This window comes from Cryptomeria japonica, chromosome 9 (assembly GCF_030272615.1).
Source record: "Cryptomeria japonica chromosome 9, Sugi_1.0, whole genome shotgun sequence".
In the NCBI taxonomy this organism is placed as follows: Eukaryota; Viridiplantae; Streptophyta; class Pinopsida; order Cupressales; family Cupressaceae; genus Cryptomeria; species Cryptomeria japonica.
In genome coordinates this window covers 3,809,716-3,833,575 of record NC_081413.1, presented here as the reverse complement: position 1 = coordinate 3,833,575, position 23,860 = coordinate 3,809,716, and the positions used below count along the sequence as shown (strand labels likewise).

Below are 23,860 nucleotides of genomic sequence, written 5' to 3'. Positions count from 1 at the left end.
GGGAAGTCATCCTTTGGACAAGCTTTGTTGATGTCTCTAAAATCTATACATATTCTGATGCTGCAATCTGGTTTACTCACAGGTACTAAGTTGGAGATCCATTCAAGATAATCGATTGGGCGTATGAATCTAACATCCAATAACTTCTCAAGTTCTGCTTTGACTAGTAATGCCACTTGTGGATGCATTTTTCTTAATTTTTGTTTCACTAGTTTTTCCCCTGGTTTGACTATCAGATGATGCATTACCAAATATGGATCTAGTCCAGGCATATTAGCGTATGACCAAGCGAAGTTGATTTGTCGTTCTTTGAAGAAACTTATGAATTTTGACCTTTCGGACTCTGTCAATGATTGAGCTAGGAATATGTTGTGTGGAACCTCTTCTGTACCAATGTTTGTTTTGATAGTCTCCTCTATCAACATGGATGATTTTTCCTCATATGATGCTGGGAGAATGTCCAGCCTTCCATCTTCGGGTGCCTCAGAGAGGTTTTCACCCACAGATACATCCTTTCTTTTTACTTTTTTGGGGTCAGACAGCGCCACGGTGTGGTTTTTGCCATAAGACCCTTGATTTGTTCTTATTTTCACATTTTTGCAATTGGAAGGTCCGACACCCTCACAAAAATATGCCACACTATTGAGTTCTATAGTGTATCCCACTTTATGGTCTCTAGGGGGAAGATCATCCCGTACCCCCAGGTAGTCAATAAAAGCTTCATCATTTTGGAATGTATCAAACTGTGCAGGTCCTTCGTGATCCCAGTTAATGAGTTGGTGGTGAACAAGGGGAAGGCCGTTAATGTCTTTGAAGTTAGGGGAGCTAAGAGTGAAGATGGAGTTATATTCGAGTATGCCAAGGTAATTATCGAGGTCATCGATGGCACTCTCCTCATCAGTCTCGATCACGAGCGAATCCAAATTATCATCACTAGTAGCGCATTCCGGGATAGGTGTTCTCATCCTATGTGATTTCAACCTAGAACCTTGAGACAAGGACTATGTAGAACCCTCCTGGGTTGTTTCTTGACCCACTCTGAACTTGTTATAAAATTCCTCTTCTTCTGTGGGTTCATCTAGTTCTTTGAATATCTCGTTGAGCTTGTAGTCACTGGAAGACTTGTCTGAACCCCATTCCCATTCGTTAGAATCTGTGGAATAGCGATTCTCTTGTTGCATTTTGGCAGCTTTGATTTGTAAATCTTCTTCTTGTAAAGCAGAAAATCGAACCCTAGGTGTTCTCCCCCACTCCAAGGAGAAAGAGGGTCACTAGGGTTGACGGTTTTCACTTAGGAGGGACTTTACATTCAAAAGAGGGGTTGAAACCCACAAGATCCAATCCCACACAATGCAAGACTGGATTCTAAATGAGTTTCAAGGGTTGAGACATCAAGGATACCCTCTTTTGTAAAGAATGTAGATAGAAAGATTGACCTAGGAATGCATGTAAAATAAGAAAGATTTGCTTATAAACAGAGATAGGGATACGGGATGAAGCTGCGCACCTAGAATTAGCACTAAAATGTCGAGATGATGCTGTTCTGCAAATTCGAGCGAAAGTTGACAGGACAATGGCACCCGGCGTGCACACGGTCCTCCGAAAAATCCATGAAACGAAGGGGGGTCTGTTCGTCTCTGCACAAGGATTCCAGATCTTCAATTACAACCGCGTACCTGCAACCTACACATAGAAAAGAGAGGACGATTGGGGGGTTAGGGATTAGGGGTTTGCCTTTAAGTCAAACCCCGGTTTTGGAATTAACCAAGAAATGAGAATGTTGTAAATGTAAATGTTTGTAATGTAAACAAGTAATGATACCTTGTTGTAAGAATGTTTGTATTCTTACATGCGAAGGTGTAATGAATGTTGTATTTTGTATGTTGTAAGGTGATCTTCTCTTCAATGGTTGAATCCTTGAATGCAACACCTAGCCTTGAATGGAGACTTAGAATACTCAATTGCTTGAAGGAATGCTTGAATGCTTGAATGTTTGAATGTTTGAATATCGCTTCCGCCTCTTGCTTGCATATATTTTCCTCTTGTTCCTTTTGCCTCCCTCTTTAAATGGGAGGGGAAATGTAGTTTATATACTTGTCAATTAGGGCTGATAGACTGATTTTTCCGACCTTAGGCCGACCAGGAAACATTATTTCCTGAATTGCAAACTTAAAGAACCGATGCCCAAAAGAGACCGGGCCCAAAATAGGGCCGGGGACCAGGGTGCTGGGCGCCATGATCCTGAGGGACTAGGGCACTGGGCACCATGGTCCTGGAGGACCAGGGCGCTGGGCGCCATGGTCCCACCTCCTGGGACAGTAGGGTGCAAGGAAGGATCAGGCCAAGGTGCAGAAATATGTAGTTTTTGGTGTCGTAAACAAGTTTTGGGGTCTCCATTCAGGTTCAACATTGTGTCGCCATCGTGAAGACCCAAATGTAGTTGAAATTGCAAGTGTCACAATTTTAGGACACTTCATTTAGCCCCCACTTTAGCAGGAGTATAAGCATACGCAAATACTTCCGGTAAAGTACAAGGAAACAACATTGAAAAATTTTCACCACGTCAAGGAGGCAAGATACCCCAAGCCCCCAGTGGACTAAGGATCTTATGACTTTGATTGACAAAGTAAAAGGGAAGATCACGAGGGAGAACCATGACTGTCAGTAGTAAGGTTCCCTCACTATGAGTCATGCAAGAAAAATATCAAAAATTTTCAAGGCAAAGCTAAGTTTGCCAAGAAATTTTCAAGTATCTTGAAGAGATATGAACGGGGTGTATGCCCCCCTATGTTAAAGCGATCGCACATGCCTCATCGGGGGTGATTGCTTTAAGGTAGTGATACATATAGGAAATGAGAAGGAAAGGAGCACATTATCACAAGTATTTAGCCCCCAAATGTGAGATAAGCCCAAGGATAATAGACACAAAACACAAAGCACGAGGCGACTTCGCTTTCCTTGGGGTCAGTATGCTGTATGATAATTCATGTATATCATATGTATGTATGCATAATTGTTCTTCATTCCCCAATCAAGGAAGGTCACCTAGAAGAAGGGAACACATGTGTCTTTTGAGTCTACATTAGAGAGACCAAAAGAGATCTCAATGCTTTGCATCATCCTCAAGTAGACAACACCAAGGACAACAAATAGAAGAATGAGAATAACAAATAGAAGAAGTAACAAAAAAGATCAAGAGAGGAGGAGAGAGTCTGCTATGCTAATGAACTAGTCTAGCATGTCATCTACCCCCCGATCTTGCTTATCAATATTTCGGGAAGGTAGGGAACACGCTAGAGGAGGAACATCCAACATAGCAGATGGAGCTATCACAAGATCCAAACAAGGGCTATGTTCATGTTCCAAGCCACGTTGTTCTTGTCTAGGAGCTAGGATAAGTGCTTTAGAAAATTTGTTAGATAAATGGTTATCAACATCAACATATTCATATTCACTATTAGAATGAAAAGAAGTAACATTTTCATCATGAATAACATTTTCATCTATATCATCATCAAGATTTATAAAAATAGGATCTTTAACTCACACAGGATCAAGACCATCATGCATCTTATGTTTAGGATATTTTGGCTCAATTTTCGGCTGAGGAGAAAATGGAATAATACTAGCTGAAGGTGTTTTTGGGGATTGCAAAGTTTGAGAAGCAGCTGCACAAGCTCTAAGATGACGCTTTCGTCGGCATTCATGTGCAGAACGGTTTTGTCTAGTCTTAGTAGGAAGTTGAGAAGATTGAGGAGGAGGAATGTTCTCATCCTTATCACTTGGGTGTTTGGGTTGTGATCTCTTAGGTTGGATAATAGGAGAAGAAGAAGGTCTCTTCTCTCTATAAGAAGAAGGAGGAGGAACTGCTCCATATAAAGGAAGAATATTTGGTTTAGGAAGGAGACCAAGTCCATCATGACGAGGAGGTATAGGTCTACTTTTAAAAATTTTATTAGGCATAGACATAGTCACATCCATAGGGATGGGTTGGGAATCTTCTTGAGGAAAGACATTAGTTTTATCTTTCAAAGGAAGAACTTCCTTCTCAAGAATGATAGGAATATCAAGTTTGGGTGTTCTGGGTTCACTTAGAGATAGGATCATATCTTTTTTCCACTTTTGATAAGATTTGAAAAGATGATCACTTCGCAGTGGAAGAGATTGGAATTGTTTAGGCCAAAAGTAATCAATAGGAATGCTAGAAGTTCTTTCAACTGGTTTAAAGAGACTATGAATTACAGTAACAACTTCACCATTATGGGGAAATTTCAAACACTTGTGAATAGGAGAAGCAATAGCTTTCATGGAAGATAGCCAAGGATAGCCTAGCTTCACATGAAATTGTTCGAACGATGGAATAATAGAAAAGATCACATCAAGGGATTTATTATGGACCTCAATAGGTAGTGTAATAGAACCAATTGCAGGAGAAGAAAATGCATCAAATAATTTCACAACCATGTTTGTTTTGTCATAGATCACTTGATTCAATTGCAAAGTAAAAAGAAATTCTTCAGTAATGATATTAACCATACAAGAAGGATCAATAAGCACTCCACGGCAAGGTGTATTCTTGACTTTTGCAACTATATATAAAGGACCATCAGGTGCCCTGATAGTTTCACTGGAATCAAATGTGATGGAAGGTTCTTCAGGGATTTTCTAATACTCTACAAAGTTAATCACATTCGGAGTCTTAGACACAAGATCATCAGGTGAGACAGAGGAATCATTAGTATCAATCGCATTAGAGGTATGAGAAGGTAATGGATTAGTAAAAATCTTAAGATTTTGGTTAGGAGGAGCTATAGATGTGTTGCCTTTATCATTCACACCAGAAACAAAGATAGTATTATTATCAATCAAATCTTGAATTTTACCCTTTAAAGCAAAACATTTTTCAGTATCATGCCCAGGTTGATGATGAAATTGACAAAAAGATTTGTTATCAAAATAGGGTGAATTAATCTTTGTAGGATCTATTTGCTTTATAGGAGGAAGAGTAAGCACATTTTGTTCCAATAACTTATTCATAATACTATGCAATGATTCATTCAAAGGAGTAAACTTTCTTTCTTTCTTGAAAAACTTAGAAATAGGAGGCACACTTGATGCTGCATTCACATTGTTGTTGATGATGTTTTCATTGAATTTAATGGACTCTCTGTTTGGTTTAAACTTCCCAAATGGTTGTTGACTACTATCACCCTTATCACTCGGAGCCATAGGATTTGCTTGTTCCATTTGACTCACAGTCAGTTGATAATTGTGAAGAGTTGTACACAACTGTTGGAAAGAAGTAAACTAAAAAAATAGAAGTTTTTCTCTAATATCTTTTTGTAAATTAGAAATAAAGATTCTTTGAATATCATTGTCAGGTACTGGAAAAGAAATTTGAGCATACAAATGCTTATATCTACCAATGAAATTAGTCACTTTTTCTTTAACACCTTGTTTAAAATGCATTAAATCAATCAAAGTAACTTTAGGACTTATATTGTTTTGAAATTGTTGAATAAAAGCATTTGCAAGTTGTTGGAAAGGAGTAATAGAATAAGAAGGCAATGAGCAATACCATTGTAAAGCCTTATCTCTTAATGTTCTAGTAAACAGTTTTGCAAGCAACCTTTGGTCATGAGCAAAATCAGTACATATTGTTTGAAAGGTCTTAACATGTGTTAGAGGATCACCTTTACCATTGTAAAGCTCCAATTGTGGGATTTCAACATGCTTAGGAGGAATAGCTCGAACAATGTCAAGAGAAAGTGGGCTCGCAACATCAAATGTGGGCACACTAAACTTAGATTGATTCATAGAGGCAATTTGTTGTTGTAAAGAAGAGACAGTTTGTGCAAGATTGTTAATGGTTGCTTCAGTCGAAGAGTTCACATTAGACGTGTTAGATTGTGATGGAGGTATTATGAAAGAAGGTATTGATTGAGAGTAAGGTGGTGGGACACTATGATAGTTAGTCATAGGAGATGATTGGAAAGAAGGAACACTACAAGGAGGAATGGAATGGTTAAATGAATTGCCCCCTTGCGCCAGGTTCATTTGCGGAGATGTAATAGGGACACTCATTGAAGGAATGAATGAAGAAGTTGGATTGAATGAAGGAAGAGGGTTAATTGAAGAAGAAGGATTGCCCCCATGACTGGTGATCATAGGTGGAATGTCTTGTATTGAAGTAGTCATTATGTTTGATGTAAAAGTAGATATACTAGCAATAGAAGTTGTCAAAGGGATATAATGATTGACTTGAGTAGGAGGTTGTGTATAACCTAAAGTTTCGGCACAACTCTTCATAGGCATCACATTCGAATCCACAATGTGTGCAATACCACGCAAAATATCAATTCCATTCTTATCACTTTGAACCATACGTTTTAGACCCTCAATTAAGGAAAGAGCTTGACTATCGGGGTATTCTTGAGACATCCATTGCTGAAAATCATCAAATTGGTTATCCAATTTCAAAAGTTGTTCTACAGAAACCTCATGGGGAGCTTCTTCATCATTAAGAGGATTAGAGGAATTACCTGTGTCCTCGTTAAAAAGGCCATTCAAATTAGGTTCCATCTCCTCAATAATTAAACCTTGGAAAGACTTAATTCTAAGGCTTCCTCTAACAGGAATAGTGTAAGTAGGGCTTATTGTTGTAAATCTCATGCACTAGGGAGAGAGAGAGAAGATTTTGAATTTTAGAGGTATCAAATTTCAATAAAATCAGCCAATCTCCTAGATTTAAGCTGTTAAATGCAATCAGGACAATCTCCCGAAATTTCAAAAAAAATGTCCGGGACCGTGGCGAACGAAGTGCACACGGTCCTCGGAACTTTTTTTGAAATTTTCAGGGATGAAAGTTATGATGATTTTAAAGCTAATCTGAAAAAATTGAGTGATTTTACAATCTGTAGATAGGCCAAATTAAAGTTGCAATCTCAAAATTGAACCCTACCAAGATTGTTGAAAAATGCAAAATTTGAATTTTGAAAAAAGAGAGGGAGACTGAAATTTTGAATTTTATGATTTTAGAGGGAATACTAAAAGCAATGCAGGTTTTGAAATTTTAAAAATTGACTCAATTTCACGCAAAGTTCAATTTTGAAAGTGAAAATCAAGGTTGTTGCAATTAAACATTTAATTTCAAAAGTCACAAACTATAAAAATTTGAATAGAGCATTGAAATTTCGAATGAATGCCAACACACTTTTCAGATTTAGGATAGTAAGAAACACAATTTTGACATGAATTTCAATTTCAACAATTTTTGAATGATTAGAAGCCTCAATCCAAGCAATCACTAGACTAACTTTGACTTTAATTTTGAAAGTGTTAGAATTGATGAAATCAGCCAAAATTCTGGATTTTAGCAGAAAAATACAGCAAGATCTACCTCCCGAAATTTCAGAAAAAATGTCAGGGACGATGGCGCTCGGGGTGCACACAGTCCTCGCAACTTTTTTCCAAATTTTTAGGGATGAGAGATAGTATGATTTTGTTGCGGAATCCAAAGTTACAGCCGATTTGGAGGTGTTTTGATCAGTGAAATCATCAGTCAAAGGCTGAATCAAGAGGGTTTTAAAAATTAGGGTTTCGACACTTAACCACTTAATTTTCAAAATTAAAGCACAAATATGATTTGACAATTTGCAATAGAAGGGTAGATCTGAAACAAGCATTAACGATTAAACATTTCACAAGCTCAATTACTAAAAAGAAAATTTAGGGTTTTGTGCAATTAACCTCTAAAATTTGCAAAAGATCAAACATGGAAATGTAATCAAGGAAGCAAAATTTTCAGATCTAACCATGAATAATCAGAATTAGGATGTTCACATCGGGTTCACCAAAATGTAAAGCGGAAAATCGAACCCTAGGTGTTCTCCCCCACTCCAAGGAGAAAGAGGGTCACTAGGGTTGACGGTTTTCACTTAGGAGGGACTTTACACTCAAAAGAGGGGTTGAAACCCACAAGATCCAATCCCACACAATGCAAGACTGGATTCTAAATGAGTTTCAAGGATTGAGACATCAAGGATACCCTATTTTGTAAAGAATGTAAATAGAAAGATTGACCTAGGAATGCATGTAAAGTAAGAAAGATTCGCTTATAAACAGAGATAGGGATACGGGATGAAGCTGCGGACCTGGAATTAGCAGTAAAATGTCGAGATGATGCTGTTCTGCAAATTCAAGCGAAAGTTGACGGGACGATGGTGCCCGGTGTGCACACGGTCCTCCGAAAAATCCATGAAACAAAGGGGGATCTGTTCGTCTCTGCACAAGGATTCCAGATCTTCAATTACAGCCACATACCTACAACCTACACACAAAAAAGAGAGGACGATTGGGGGGTTAGGGATTAGGGGTTTGCCTTTAGGTCAAACCCCGGTTTTGGAATTAACCAAGAAATGAGAATGTTGTAAATGTAAATGTTTGTAATGTAAACAAGTATTGATACCTTGTTGTAAGAATGTTTGTATTCTTACATGCGAAGGTGTAATGAATGTTGTATTTTGTATGTTGTAAGGTGATCTCCTCTTCAATGGTTGAATCCTTGAATGCAACATCTAGCCTTGAATGGAGACTTAGAAATCTCAATTGCTTGAAGGAATGCTTGAATGCTTGAATGTGTGAATATCGCTTCCGCCTCTTGCTTGCATATATTTTCCTCTAGTTCCTTTTGCCTCCCTCTTTAAATGGGAGGGGAAATGTAGTTTATATACTTGTCAATTAGGGCTGATAGACTAATTTTTCTGACCTTAGGCCGACCAGGAAACATTATTTCCCGAATTGCAAACTTACAGACCTGATGCCCAAAAGAGATCGGGCCCAAAATAGGGCCAGGGACTAGGGCGTTGGGCGCCATGGTCCCACCTCCTGGGAAAGCAGGGTGCAAGGAAGCATCAGGCCAAGGTGCAGAAATATGCAGTTTTTGGTGTCGTAAATAGGTTTCGGGGTCTCCATTCAGGTTCAACGTTGCGTCGCCATCGTGAAGACCCAAATGCAGTCGAAATTGCAAGTGTCACAATTTTAGGATGCTACCCTTCTGTCCTTTGGGTGTGGACCTTGGAAGTTAAGAAACCAAGTCCTTTCGAGCATTCCTTTTTGAAGGTCAATTCAGGTTGTAAAGGTTCCATGATGCCTTCCTTTCGTAACCCCAGAGGGCTTTTTCCATCATACCCGAATTTTTGTAGAATTTTGAAGCCTTTGCCATATTTCTCACATGGTAGGTTGATGTGTTCTTGTGTTTCCTCTTCATTGTCCCTGAAAAGCATTTTGTATAAATCTTCCTCTTCTAGTTCACCCCATCTTTGAAAGGTGGTAGGGTCCCATTTGAGCATCATGATGGATACTTGCTTGTTAGGATGTGGTCTTCCATATTCTTTTGGGGAACTCATGACTTGTCGTAAGTGCATGGTTTGATTTAAAGTATATTCCCCCATGCCTTTGTCCTGAAACTTTCCTTTAAGCTCACCTTGTTTTGATGTCAAAGGTTTTAATGACTCAGGATCAATGTATGCCGACGAAGGAACAACCTCATGATTACTGGGAATGATGGTCTCAGTCTTTGATTTTAGGTTATTGCAATATATGAATGGATTAGGATCACCATTAACTGTTACTTCCACTCCATTATGAGGAAACTTAATGCATTGGTGATATGTGGATGGGACTACCCTCATTTCATGAATCCAAGGACATCCTAGCAATATGTTATAAGTGAGATTTAAATCCAGGACTTGACAAACCACATCCTTTGTAACTGGCCCAACTTTGAGAGGTAAGGTGACTGTGCCCTTGGATGAACGCTCTTCGTCATCATATGCCTTAATGGTGATTTGATTTGTAGAATTCACAGCTTTATCAGAATATCCCAATTGTGTAATAGTGCTTAATGTGCAAATGTTTAGACCTGCTCCTCCATCTATTAGGACTCTTTTTATTCGATGTTTGTGTATGAAGGCTTCAATGTGTAATGGTGCATTATGTGGCTGACTTACGGAGGCATCGTCGGCTTCTGTGAATGTAAGGGAGTGTGGAATGGAAAGGTATCCTACCATGGCTTGAAATTGGTCCACGTTCAGATCAGTAGGAACAGCAGTATCTCTCAAGATTTTGTCAAGAATGGCTTTATGTGCGGGGGATATGCGTAATAGCTCAAGGATTGAAATGAGCGCGGGTGTCTTCCCTAACTGTTCTACAAGGTCATACTCAGGTTTGGTTGATGAAGAAGCGGTGTTTTTAGTTGGAGCACCTTGCAAAGTGATTTTACCTCGGTGGGTTGTAACATGACATTCAGAGGTAGGTTCAGAAGAAGATCCAACACCTTTTAGGACAATCTTGGGTCTCTGGGTAGAATTCTCAGATGCTTTGTCCTTGATGATAATAGTAGAGACGTAATTGTCCATCGAGATGTGATTGATAGTTGAATCATAGTTATAGGATGCTCTGGTATAGTTGGTTTGATCCTCTGTGGCTTTAGCTTTTCCTTTGTCATGTTTTGGGAATGGTTCCTTAAACATCTCATGTTCTTGATTAGACGAATGTCCCTCAATCTCAATGTCACCTCTATCAATGAGATCTTGTATGATGTTCTTCAATCGATGACAATTTCCTGTCTTATGACCCTTGCTCTTATGAAATTCACAATATTCATCATCATTCCACCAATTTGGTTTAACCTTTGGTTCATATGGAGGAAAATCTGGAACTATGATTACCTTGTTTGCCACTAACTTCTTGAAGACTGACTCAAGTGGTTCTCCCAATGGAGTATACTTCCTTCGTGATCTGGAAGTTTTTTGAGTATTCACTTGATTGTTTGTAGAACTTGATCTAGAAAAAATGAATTTGGGTTGCACTGTGTTGGCATCAACAACACCATCATTGACTGTGTTCTTATTTTTATTCCAAAATCTTGGCTTGTCTTTTCCTTTAAAGTCATCTTGGTTTTCCTTGAATATCTTAATAACTCCTTGTTCAATTAGGACCTTTTCTATTGCTAATCCTTTTTCAATAACGTCCTTGAAGGTGGACAAACAAGCTTTCCTTAGATCATAGCCAATGTCTTTGTTAACATTTTGTGTGAACATTTCTACCATTTGTTTTTGTGGAATTTCACAAGAGCATCTGTTGGCTAGATTCCTCCATCTTTGTAAAAATGATGCAAAAGACTCTCCCTCTTTTTGCTTGGTGTTCCACAAAGTAGTGACTGATATGTCTATCTCTATGTTGTAGGAGAAATGTTGAATAAATGCCTCTGCTAGATGACCCCATGACTTAATTCCAGGTGGAAGTTGGGAGAACCATTCCATAGCTTGATCACCTAGGCTTTGTGGGAATAATCTCATCAAATATGTCTCTTCTGCTGCTACCTCAATGCAAGCTGTGAAAAACTGTCTTATGTGTCCCTTAGGATCCCTTTTCCTCTATACTTATCAAATTTAGGCATCACAAAGTGTGTAGGAAATGGAGGCATTGGAATGCTCTTTTCAAACGGATAAGGACATATGTCTCTCATTGTGTATGTTGGCTTCGGTGTATTTATGTCCTCCATTTTCTTTTGTAAGTCCTTGATTTGTTGTTCCAAATTGCTCTTAGGTGGAGATTGACTTCTTGGACCATACCCCATGCATGAGGCACCAATTAGAAGAGGAGCATGTTGCATATATGGATGATATTGATCATACACATGTTCATATGGAGGAGGTCTATAGTAATGTTGTGTATATGGACCACTTGGTATAGATTCATGTTGAGGAACACCATATCTATTTTGTGCATGTATACCATATTCTACAGGCATGTCATGTTCTAATGTGTTGCCCCCAAATTTGACATGAGGTTTCCTTGTGTCCAAATTTTGAGCATGCCTTCGAATATCCAATTGCTTTGGTGGTTGATCCTTAGCATTAGTATGTGATTGAGCATATCTGTTTGCATAAGACTTCCATAACGGTCTATGAAGGTGAGTATCATATGCTTGACCATGTGTATGTGGGACCTCTGGTTTTTGAAGCAAAGCTGATGGTGATTCAGGTACCATGTGTGGTCCTCTATTTCCTTCACTATTAGGTCTCCTTTGATCCATGTTGGAGTGAGTTTGTTGCAAAGGTCAATTTTCCATTATTTGAGACATGTCAAAATCATGAGGTATCTTGGCTCCACTTTGTGCCATCATTTGTAAAAAGTATTGTCTATCCCTCCTCATTATTTCCTCAACCAATCGATTGAAATGGGGATTCATAATGGATTCTTCCACATCTGCTGAATGTATGGTAAAGTTGTCCACATTGTCATTGTGTGTAGCATTGTTGTTTATAGTGTCCATGCTCTCAACATTTGGAATGTTTCTATAGGCATCCATGTCAAGTAATTTAGTATGATCAGAATTGAAAAAGATATCATTGTCATACTCATAAGAACTCATGTTTGCAGACTCTTGAGCCTCTTTAGTTTCTCTCCTAGATTTTTGAAGGTGGGTTTCAACCATGAACTAGGTATTGACCAAGATGTGTGAGACTAGATGAAAAATGGAAAGAGTATGGAAGACCAAGAGTTGGATGGAATGTAAATGAATCTGAGGTGTACTTGCAATGTCCAAAGTATAAGACCAAGTATGTATGTAGTAGAGTAGGTGTGACTTCCAAAGAGAGGATAGTTTCTCTTTGTGAGGTAAGTTGACCTTGACTCTAAGTAAGACCAAATGAGACCCAAAGGTAAGAAACCTTGATGAGGGACCACTAAGCAAAGTGTTGTTGTATGTAGTGTGTTGACAAAGTATGATGAGGACAAGCAAGTGACCTTTTGACTCAAGTTTAGACAATTGTGAATGTAATGAGAGATGTAAAGCAATGATGGATTGTGTGAGACCCAAGGACAGGTTGACTGCTAAATGAAACCCTAGAGAAATGACCTAGGAAGCTCAAGAGTTCCGAAACTGACTGTGTTTGTTTGCTGGACTGTAACAGTTTTTTCAATTCTGGACAAAGATGTGCCTGTATACCTCATAGACGCGGTTTCTCGACACAGACACTGCTCTATTTAACACAGATGCATTTCTGAGATTTTTTTTGCAAAGTGTAATGTTTATTGTTGGAACACAGACGCGATTCTTCCCTTCACAGACATGGCTAAACAACACAGATGCTATTATACCCGACACAGACGCGTTTCTACAAATTTTGTGCAATTTTTCCAATCTGACTGTTTGACTGTTTGTGACAAGAGGACACAATGTTGATGAGGACTCAATGTTTGCAAGTGTCTAGACTCAAAATGACTCCAAGAAAAGTGTGTTGTTTGATGTAAAAATGTTTTGCATACACTTGAAGACACAAAAAACACAATGGTTTTGTTGTTTGGTCTTAAATGTTTTGAATGTTTAACATAAGTCAAGCACAATTCTTATGGCTGGCCAAGACAATAGTTGTTGATCCCACATGGGGTTTTACCCTCGAGGCTACGCTATTCAGAGCGGATACTTAGATGCTTGACCTCATTGGCTCCACCCTCGGCACTCACTTCTCGGGTCATCCAAGCATCAGTCCCCACGAAAACTCCCCGTGGTGAACTTTGTATCTCTACTAAGAATCGTATGTGTGTGGGCCGCTACGAGAGGTCTGACCTCCTGCCCCAACAACTAGAAGGATTTGGGCTTCTAAAACAAAAAGGTGCTAGTAAGGGCATCCGCTCGTGTGGCCATACATGCGGCACTTTCAGCTCTATAAATATAGAAGGCTCCCAGCCGGTAGGGGTTACGCCCTACAACTGATCAAATAAATTTGATCAAACGGGTTTATTGGGAGACATAGTGTTGGTATGAACTAATCAGCACATGTTATTCATAGTTTTCACCATGAATACATTTGTTTATAGTGGTTCGGAAGAGGTGGGTTTTCCTCGCTCCCACTTGGGTTATTCTCTTCTCACTAGTAGTCCTAATGACCACACAGGAAGACAGGCCCTTTAAAAATTAAACAAAAAGAGCCTATTGCTCAAGACACAAAAGACAATGATTCAATTTTAGTGCACCAATTGAAGTGTTCGCTAGTCTATGAAAACAAGGCACACAATAAAAATCTAAAAACTCTTGCCAAGGACCTGCAACAAAGAGTTGTTAGTAGTTTGGATTGTTTCAAATAATCACCCCTTCCTGCAAGCACACAAGTTAGGTAAATTTTAAACCCAAAAGACTTTGTGAAAATAGGGGCCTTCAACCAAACGATTTAGCTTCCAAGACAAGCTGCACCAATTTTGTTAGCTAGATCTGAAAATGTTAGCTCAAAATAAACCAGATCTGAAACCCTAAATGCCAAATCCGAAAACTAAATCAATAAAAACCCAAAACTTGAACTGGTGAACACAGACGCGGTTACCCTCAACATAGACATGCCTTCGTGACACAAACACGGTTCTGTGGAACATAGACGCGACTACAGAACGCAGACGCGTCTTCCGAACACAGACGCGGATAAAAACATCATAGACGTGGCTTTAAAACACAAACGCGCTTTCCTGGAACCTACAAAATAAAATATTGCCAATAACACAGACGCGGCTCCAGATGCCGCAGATGTGCCAAAAAATCAAAAACGCGATCCGAAAGTGCGCAGACGCGAAAATGTCGAAAATGTTGTCAAAAACGTCAGATTTGCAACTTCAAAATACAAAATTTGCAACAAGATGTTAAATGCAAAAAAAGGGACAAGAGTCCCATCGGGCGTGCCAAAATGTATATGGTGAAAATGGATACAATAATAACAATATTGAAAGGCTAAATTAATTCAACCACAAAACCCTAGCCTAACAACAACAAAGATCCACCATAACATATGAAGATTACCTAAGACAATGCAAATCAAATGAAATCACAAAGATTATACCATCACATGTCCAATAGGGTTTTGATCTCCATTCTTCCTATCTCCATTGATCTTGCTTGATATATTTGCTCTCAGATTTTATATGCACAAAAGCTCAACAAAGAACGGAATGTGGTTGCAAGTAGGATCTTAGTGTAGTCCAGTCCTTAAGATCTTTCATTAGCATGAATGATTAGAATCAATGATTCGAGTGATTAGGGTTTGATAATGAAGGAAGCATCTCCTTATATAGAAGACACTATATGAAATGGAGGGATAAGATTGAGAGGTGTAAAAGGAGGTCGGCTATGATTAGAGGGTAGGTAAAAGAAATAATAAAATAATGAAAGGGGTAGGTAGTGTATGAATTAAGAGATGAATGACATGTGTCATGGGTAGAAAAGGCTAATTAATTAATTAAATAAATAAAGATTTATTTAATTAATAGAGGAAGTGGAATAATTAAATAAATAAGATATTTATTTAATTTAGGAAAAGGATAATTTAAATAAATAAATGTATTTATTTAAATGAGAAATAAGGCTAGAAGAGGATTAATGAATTAATTAAATAAATAAAGATTTCTTTAATTAATAGAAGAATTAAGCTTAGAGAATTAAATAAATAAAATTAGATTGGACAATTTTGGGTGTCTACACAACCTATTGCGCTTTACTAAGTGGATGAAAGAGTATGTGCTCCAATTTCTTTCTGAAGCAGATGAATTAGCAAGTTATGAAGCCAAAGTAAACAATTAAAGTTATACATTAATAAAATTAAAATTAAAAATCACTAGCAACCTATGAAGACAAAGTAAACTATAAATAAACTTGTGATAATTTTAATTAATTAAACTATCTTGTGATAAAACTTTTACAGCGAGGGGTTGTAGGTGTTGGAAGAATGCACCATCGAAGTACCACTAGCTATGAGCATCCTTCTTGGATCTATGACGAAGTGCCTCAACACTTAGACCATTCCCATTTGGGAATTCTATGAACTCATTTGTAACAATATCTCACAAATCATCATCAGGATATAGTCTAAGAAATGTTGCCTTGTACCCATTAGATACTTCTAGATCTCTCCATGGTGGAATCCTTCCCGGTTTATCAAGAAAATGATTGCTATAGTACTTTGGTGTCAATGCATAGGCAAGAAGATGCAAAGGAGTGGTCATCTTATTCCACCTTTCTACAATAATTGCTTTCACTTCTTTGAAGAATTTCTCCTCGGGGTCATTCTCTTTTGCATTTATAGTGAACTTTATTTTTTCAAGCATTGAGTCAATGCCATCATAAATCTCACCAATGCAAGGCCTATCCATGTCGGTATAGCGAATCATACTCATAATGGGCTCAGTGATGCTTAGGAGATATGTAACAAGATCCCACCATTTCTCATTCAATATTCTCTCCCTAATTTTTTCTGCCCTCACTGCTACTCTTCTTCCATACAATCCAATTGTTGCTGATCACCATATTGCATAGTGCCACTCTAACTTTCACAAGTTGTCTTAAGACGACTGTGTTTGATGCAAAATGGGTCTCAGCAACCTATAACACAAATTAATACCAAAATGATTAAAAAATAAAGCCAAACTTTAAAGAAGAATACACAATATACCTTACACAATGATATTATGAACATTGAAATTAAAAAAAATCAGAAAATGTAAAATTAAATTACTTTTTCACTTACCTTCAATAGCTCCAAATTTGAAAAGGATCTAAAAATCCCTTGAGACATGTGGTGGTTTGTGATGAACATCTAGATGTCCTTAGTCTCTGCATACACATCTCTGATCCATTTTATTTTAGTCCCAATCCTTTGTAGCATAAGATTGAGTGAATGGACCGCACAAGGTGTCCAAAAGATGTGATCATAGCATTCCTCAACCAACAAACCAACAGCTCTACAATTTATTGCATTGTCCATTATGACTTGGACAACATTGTGGGGTCCCACTGACTCAATGGCGGAGATGAGAATTTCTGCAATAAATTGGCCATCTTTTACTCGGCCCTCACAATCCACAACTTTCAAAAACATTGCCTCTTTAGGGGACACCGCTATGACATTGATCAAGCAACAATTTTTAGCATCTTTCCACCCATCTGAAACAATTGTTACACCTGTCTCTGCCCATGAATCCCTTATGGGTTTCAATGCATCTTCAACCCTCTTCACCTCTTTGTCCAATAATGTTCCATGTACCTTCTCATAACCGGGGCCCTTATACCCTCTTGGAGCTTCATTAACACTTTTTATCATTTGCTTCCAATATGGGGAGCGAACTACATTGAAAGCCAACCCATTTTCACAAATGCACCTTTCTATATCTTGGTCAGCAATGTCTCTACTCTCATTTTGAAATGTAATTTCTAAAGGCCCTTTTATTCTTTTGCGTGTCAAGGGTGGTTCATTTTCAGGTTCATTTGTGGAAAAGAAGGGGTGGTCTTGTACTACAACATCGGGATGAGATGGGGCTTGCATTCCCCTTGTTTTCTTTGCAGAGGTTTAAGTCAATCTATAGGCTTCTCTCTCTTTCGCCTCCTCATGCTCCTTAAAATATTTCATCACTATCTCATTTGGTATAGGGTTACCATCTTTTCTAGGGCATTTTTTGATGCCTCTTCCTTTTATTCCACACAAATGGCCTACTACCCGATAATATGAACTATTACGTTCAATACCACATCCTTGGCATCTCCAACAGAATCCCCCACCTCCTAGAAGTGGGTTTGAAATGTCAACATACTTCCATAAGGGAGAATTCGGATCATTTCTTTGTTTTCTAATTGTTTGTTCATTGCCAACGGAAGAAGAGGTAGATGCCATTCTAGTTCCTACGGAAAGAAATAACATAAACATATTCAAAAACAAAAACAAAATAATGAAAAACAATTAATGTTTCATGTTTGAAAATCTGGGAAACAAAAATAGTTGGAAAAAAATGTTAAAAAATCTACCTCTTGTAGGCAATGGGAGCTTGCAAATGTATGGAAATGATGCTGCAGCACTTGTTGAAGCTTCAAAAATCAGTCTTTAACTCCTCCTATTTGATCTTGGAAGCCAAATTTTGTTCACCCTTTCTTCAACCTGCTCTCATAAAACTTTTGTTTGCAACACAAATGAGGTGAAATGAGTGAATATAAATTTTAGAAGTCACTTTTAGGGTATAAGTTTCACTTTTTACATGGCAGATTTCAAAAAAAACTAAAATTTTGCATTAAAAAGTGCGTTTTGGGCCGCCCAGCCATCCGGGTTTGACCTGGTTCGATCTTGGTCCACCCGGGTTCGAACCAGGTCGAACCCCCTCTAGGAAATTCGAACCTTGGTCGAACCAAGGCCAGACCGGACCCGAACCAGTATATTGGCACATTTAGAATTCATCTTTGGCTATTTTTGTAATTTCCACAACTTTGGCTTGAAATGCAAAAAAAATTTAATAATTAAATTATTAAATGTTAAGTTGTCAAAAACTGATAGAAACTCCTAGAACCTATCTCCCTAAATACATTGTAGGCGAAATGTTATCAGAGCACGTTCCGCCTTACCATGAATTAGTTATACTTCCCCAAAATCTTTCATAATGATTCCCGGCCCAGCACGAGGAAGACTAGCTAATTAGTACTGGCAAGAGTAATGGAATTGTGTGGCATTCTAAATGCAACATAATTACTTGTCTAATTGTAGTCAATTCAATGACTCAGGATCCATATCAAACATAGTAACTTAATCACGAGTTCCAGAACATTCCAAGTAGACTCTAGTGACAAATTCACACATGATTGCATAAGAGCATAAAGGGGCATGTTTCTATTCATTTTCTTAGATGCATCATTATGAATCTAATGCATGGTTCTCCTACTTTGATAATGTGAGCAAATGATATTATACAAGATGATAACACACTATCATACATGTAACAAGTAGTCTATTCATAAAGTGCAAGCTAAACCTCTAGTATGAATATTCATAAATCACATGTTTCTAATGCAATGAAAACTGAATTCACTTCTCGATAGGCATACAGAGTTAAAATGGATTTATTGGAGATTCCATCAATTAATGATTGTGCAATATTTATAAAGAAGGTATAACACATGTATGCATAAATAGATACATATAAACAAGAGCATATATGCGTATACATTCTATTGCAATACTATAACTATAATATGAATAAGTCATCATCACATGCACACATTTCTATGGAAATCTATTTCATTTCCTATTTTTAAATCCTAGCTTTATTTCCAATATTTCTTCGAATTGTCACAAAGGTAAACTAAAAGGGTATAGCTTATATAGAAATATAAGTTATATTAACTTTAGTCTAGTAACGGATTTTAAAACCAATAGCTCTCATCTTTAGATAAAATATTACATAAGAATATGATACAGTATCCTTTTATAGTATTTGAATTACGCTCACCAATGCCTTTCATTACCCTAGAATTCTTCTCAAGACTATCTTCTACATGATTGATTATAAGATAATCACTAAGAATTTATCATCACCTAAGTGTTGTACATATGCTTACAATCAGATAATAATTCTTGCTATTTTGTTGAGACTTTGATACTAAGGTCTTTTAATGATTTTCTTAACATCACTTGAACAATACAATATCAATATTACAACTAAACTATTTATAACAGCAATATTACTTTTACAATATTTGCAAGTTATTATTGAAATAATTGGCCTCGAAGCTATAATGAGACAGCGAAATAGTTAATGGTAATTAAATAAATAAATTGTTAATAAACAATCAATTTTATAAATAGTTGGGATTTGACAATCACCATCACAACCATCAACCATCCCCCTCTACCATGCCTTGCACCATTCTTATTCAATGTTGATTGTCTCCTACAATGGAATGGAGGAAATCCCACCATTAATGCCTTCTTTCTCCATCTTGTTGGGTCATCAACAAAATGCCATGAGGCTTGGTAATATTTCTTTGTTCGTTTTTTTTCTCATGCTCTTGTTTTTATATTATTTTGATTGTTATTTTTCTTTTATGATCGACCACCAACCAAAGACATTACTACAAATTGATGGGAAATTCATTATTAGATGGTTAATTTAAAGTCCACAACTCCATCTATCAACAATACACCTGTAAATTAATTCATGGTTTGTTTTCTAGATCCAAATGTTTAAGGTGCTCCTATTTATTTGTTTCTACAAATAGTCGAAGTTTTTTGAAAAAGCGGTAGTAGGAGTGATGGTAAATGAAAATATTTGATATATAGATGAAAGAGGGGTTGTAATTGACATGCAATGAACGGGAAAGAATCTTCTGGATGTGTCTTATGGTTTCCTTGTCCATATTTTGACATGGGCCCCGCCCCTACACGCTTTTGGTCTTTTGAGTCCCTCCTTGGGTGCACCTTGATGATTATTGCAAATTCCTCTAACATATCATATGGCTCATTAATTTGAGACTTAACCAGCTCTTTATCCATTCCCATTTTCAAATAATAAAAAAATAACTGCAAAACTAAATGATTTATTTATATAGGCTATTATAAATATTTGTTACGTAAAAAATATTGTAAAACCCACTGTGCTTAATGAAGGCCATGCATCAAACCCTATAATACTGTCAGAGAAATTTTAAATTGATGAATTGGATATGGGAATATATAAAGAACAAGATGCATTACAATCGTCTTTCTGAATGGAATGACATGCAATATTAATTGTCATTAAGCAAGAAGATAGTTTCACCATCGTTTTGTGATGTTGCATCATGTTTACTGATTATGCTCTATTTTCTGAGGGCCTTGCACATTGCAGTCGTGATTTTTGAGCGTTGAGCAGATATTGGAATCGTTATATTAGTGACACTAAGATTTCATCATTTCAACCATTTACATATCTTTCAGTGTTGTAACACTTTTATATGCAGGGAACTCGAAAGTTACGAGATTTCAATATCAAGGAGACTGCTGGAGACTCAAATGTGGCAATTAAAGAGACCTATAATGTCAGTGAGACTGAAAACGTCCTTGACGTGCATCTTTTTTGGGCTGGAAAGGGAACTTTTGGCATCCCATCTGACTGGACACGTGGACCTTTAGTGTCAGCAATTAGGGTTACTCCTGGTAAGATAGTATGTTGCCCTTAAAAGAATATGTAATTATCCAGTTTTTAATCTTAGGACATTCACTATGGAGATTAACAATTTTCTAATTTTAATTTACGAGACAATCATTCTGGAATTTGTCACTTCAGAAATAATTTTGCCATGCCTTGTTGCAGAATTCAAGGCAACTATCGGCATCGAAAGTTCCAGTAACAACAACCGAAGAACCACTGGAATTATTATTGGAGTTATTGTTGGGGTTGGCGTTCTACTATGCTTATTCTTAGTGCTTGTAAGAAAAAGGAGAAGGAATAGAAAATTTTCTTCAGGCTATGACAGCGAAGGTGATAATACACGTTGCTAAGCCTGGGTCTGAACTCCATGCATTTTTTACGTCATCTCCATAATATTTTCTCTTTTATATCAGCTTTCTTGTAAGTGAAAATGGTATCAGGAAATGTATTGCCATGAAGATAGATCTTATAAATTTTATGTTGTTTGTTTGTCCAGATTTCAAGAATATGGCTGGAAAAGCTCATCTTTTCAGTTTATCAGAAATGAAAATAGCAACAAAAGATTTCGATATTGAAAATAAAGTAGGAGAGGGCGGGTTTGGGGTGGTTTACAAGGTGAATGAAAATGCAACCTTATTTATATTTAGAGTATGACCTTAGCTTTTCGAGAAAGTGAATGAATCAAATATCAAATTGAATTGCTCATGTAACAATATCTGATTTTAATTGTAGGGTGTGCTACAAAATGGAAATCTTGTGGCAGTAAAGAAGCTGTCCTCCATGTCTGGTCAAGGAAAACGGGAATTTCTAAATGAGGTGGCCACAATATCTGCTGTGCAACACTGGAATCTCGTCAAACTCCATGGGTGTTGTATTGAAGACGAACACCGGCTCCTGGTCTTTGAATATATGCCTAACAACAGTCTAGGGCAAGCTTTATTTGGTATGGCCTTATATATATTGTAGACGTATAAAAATGACCATACTCCTAAATGAATATTTTATGTTCATTTCTCTATTTGATTAAATCCAATTTAATTAAATTGCCCACTTTCCTCTATTTAGTTAAGTAAATTACTCAATTTATTTAAATAAAATTCACTATATCCATTTAATGAATAAATCATTTTATTCAATTAAATCCCCCTATCCACTTTTAATTAAATTCAAATTTAATTAAATAGTTATCCCAAATTGAATAAATCTCATTTATTTAATTTCCCCAAATTGTAACCAAATTGAATTAAAATACTTTATTTCAATTAAATCCTATTATCCCTCCATCCACTTGCAAAATCCCAAACCCCTTTCTAATCCCTTCTAGAATCTTCTAATCACTTCTAATTAACCTAACCCCTCCTCTAAACTTTGTCACATTCCTAAGCAAGAGGAAGTCACTTCTCAAACCCTCAAAGTCTTTGATAATCATTAAAGGTTTTCAACCTTCAACCACCAAAATCCTCAAAGTCTTTGAAAACCATTGAAAGTTTTCAACCTTCAACCACTTAATCCCCAAAGTCTCCAATAACCATTAATGGTTAACTCAAACCCTCCCACATGGTTAAAACATTTGTTTTGACTCAACCTCTACCCAACCCAAAGGTCTCATCAGGGCATTAATGCTTTGACCATGATTATCTCTTAATCATTTGCACAAAGGTTTATCCTTGGATTAACTCTTAATCCAGTGGGTAAGCCTAACTTAGTCTTGACCCTTAGCCTTTAGATAACCATGAGGTCTTCTCAGGCCTTTAATGCCTCCAACCTCTTCTCTCAACCCAACCCTATGTTGACACTTGTCACCATTTCATTGGTGTCAATTGTGCACATGGATCCCCAACTTTCAAACTCAACCCTTGATTAAACTATTCAATCTTGACCAAACATTGCCCTGTTTGTGCTATAAATAAAGCTCTCATTCCTCCAATCAAAACAATCATCTTTCAAATTTGAAGCATTACACTTATGCTCAAATTCTTTCAAGCTTTCTCATTTCATATATGCTCATCATTTAGCCTCTTTTAGATCAGGAAGTAGACTAAATATCCATGTTTAGATTACTTTCTTTATCATTTTTAGTTCAATCATAGACTAAATATATTATGCTAGGATAGTATTCATACTAATCTTGTCATCTTATCATTTAGCTTATTGCATTTTAGAATCATACCTAGCCTATAACGCATCTCATACTAAAATCTATCAGAGCATCCCTCGTTCTTACATTTACCATCCCTGAACCATTTTGCTCAGTGAGCTGAGAGCAAAACATTAGTTTGAGGGACATTGTGAGATAGAGAACCATGGGACCCTCCTTGGGAAGTTGAGTAACACATTATTACTCCATAGCTTGCACCAAGAAGTCCTGTGTGTGTGTGTGGACTAGTATTTAGCAATATTTTCACATATTAAATTTTATCAGCCCACTTTTCCCGCATACATTTTTGGTGCCGACCGTGGGGCTAGACCCCATATATCAAATCGGTTTTTAAATTTAACCACTTTTGCAAGCACGCGGGAAAAATGAATTAGTGCGTTAAGTTCACTGTTTAGCACATCCGGTTAACAGTCTAGTGCATCTCGCTTACTGTTTAGCACGTGGGGTCTATACTCTAGCGCGTGAAATCCTTTCTTTAGCGCATGAGTTCCACTAAACTTTTCCTGTAGGTATCAACATGGGAGAAAAATAGAGTAGCGCATCCGGTTAACAGTCTAGCGCATCCCGCTTACTGTTTAGTGCGTGGGGTCTATACTCTAGCGCGTGAAGTCCTTTCTTTAGCGCATGACTTCCACTAATATTTTTCTGTAGGTATCAACGCGAGAGAAAAATAGAATAGCGCATCGGGAAAACAACTTAGCGCATTGG

At 37.3% G+C, this 23,860-nt stretch overlaps 1 protein-coding gene across 1 annotated transcript in view; it reads left to right on the top strand.

Annotated features, from left to right (window-relative positions):
• Positions 1 to 23,860, top strand: part of LOC131050659 (probable LRR receptor-like serine/threonine-protein kinase At1g56130) — a 43,653-nt gene that overhangs the window by 5,596 nt on the left and 14,197 nt on the right. The window contains exons 2-5 of the mRNA XM_059211098.1: positions 20,804 to 20,999; positions 21,157 to 21,324; positions 21,491 to 21,609; positions 21,727 to 21,937. Coding sequence (XP_059067081.1) covers positions 20,804 to 20,999; positions 21,157 to 21,324; positions 21,491 to 21,609; positions 21,727 to 21,937 — 694 coding nt within the window. The remainder of the gene's footprint in view (positions 1 to 20,803; positions 21,000 to 21,156; positions 21,325 to 21,490; positions 21,610 to 21,726; positions 21,938 to 23,860) is intronic.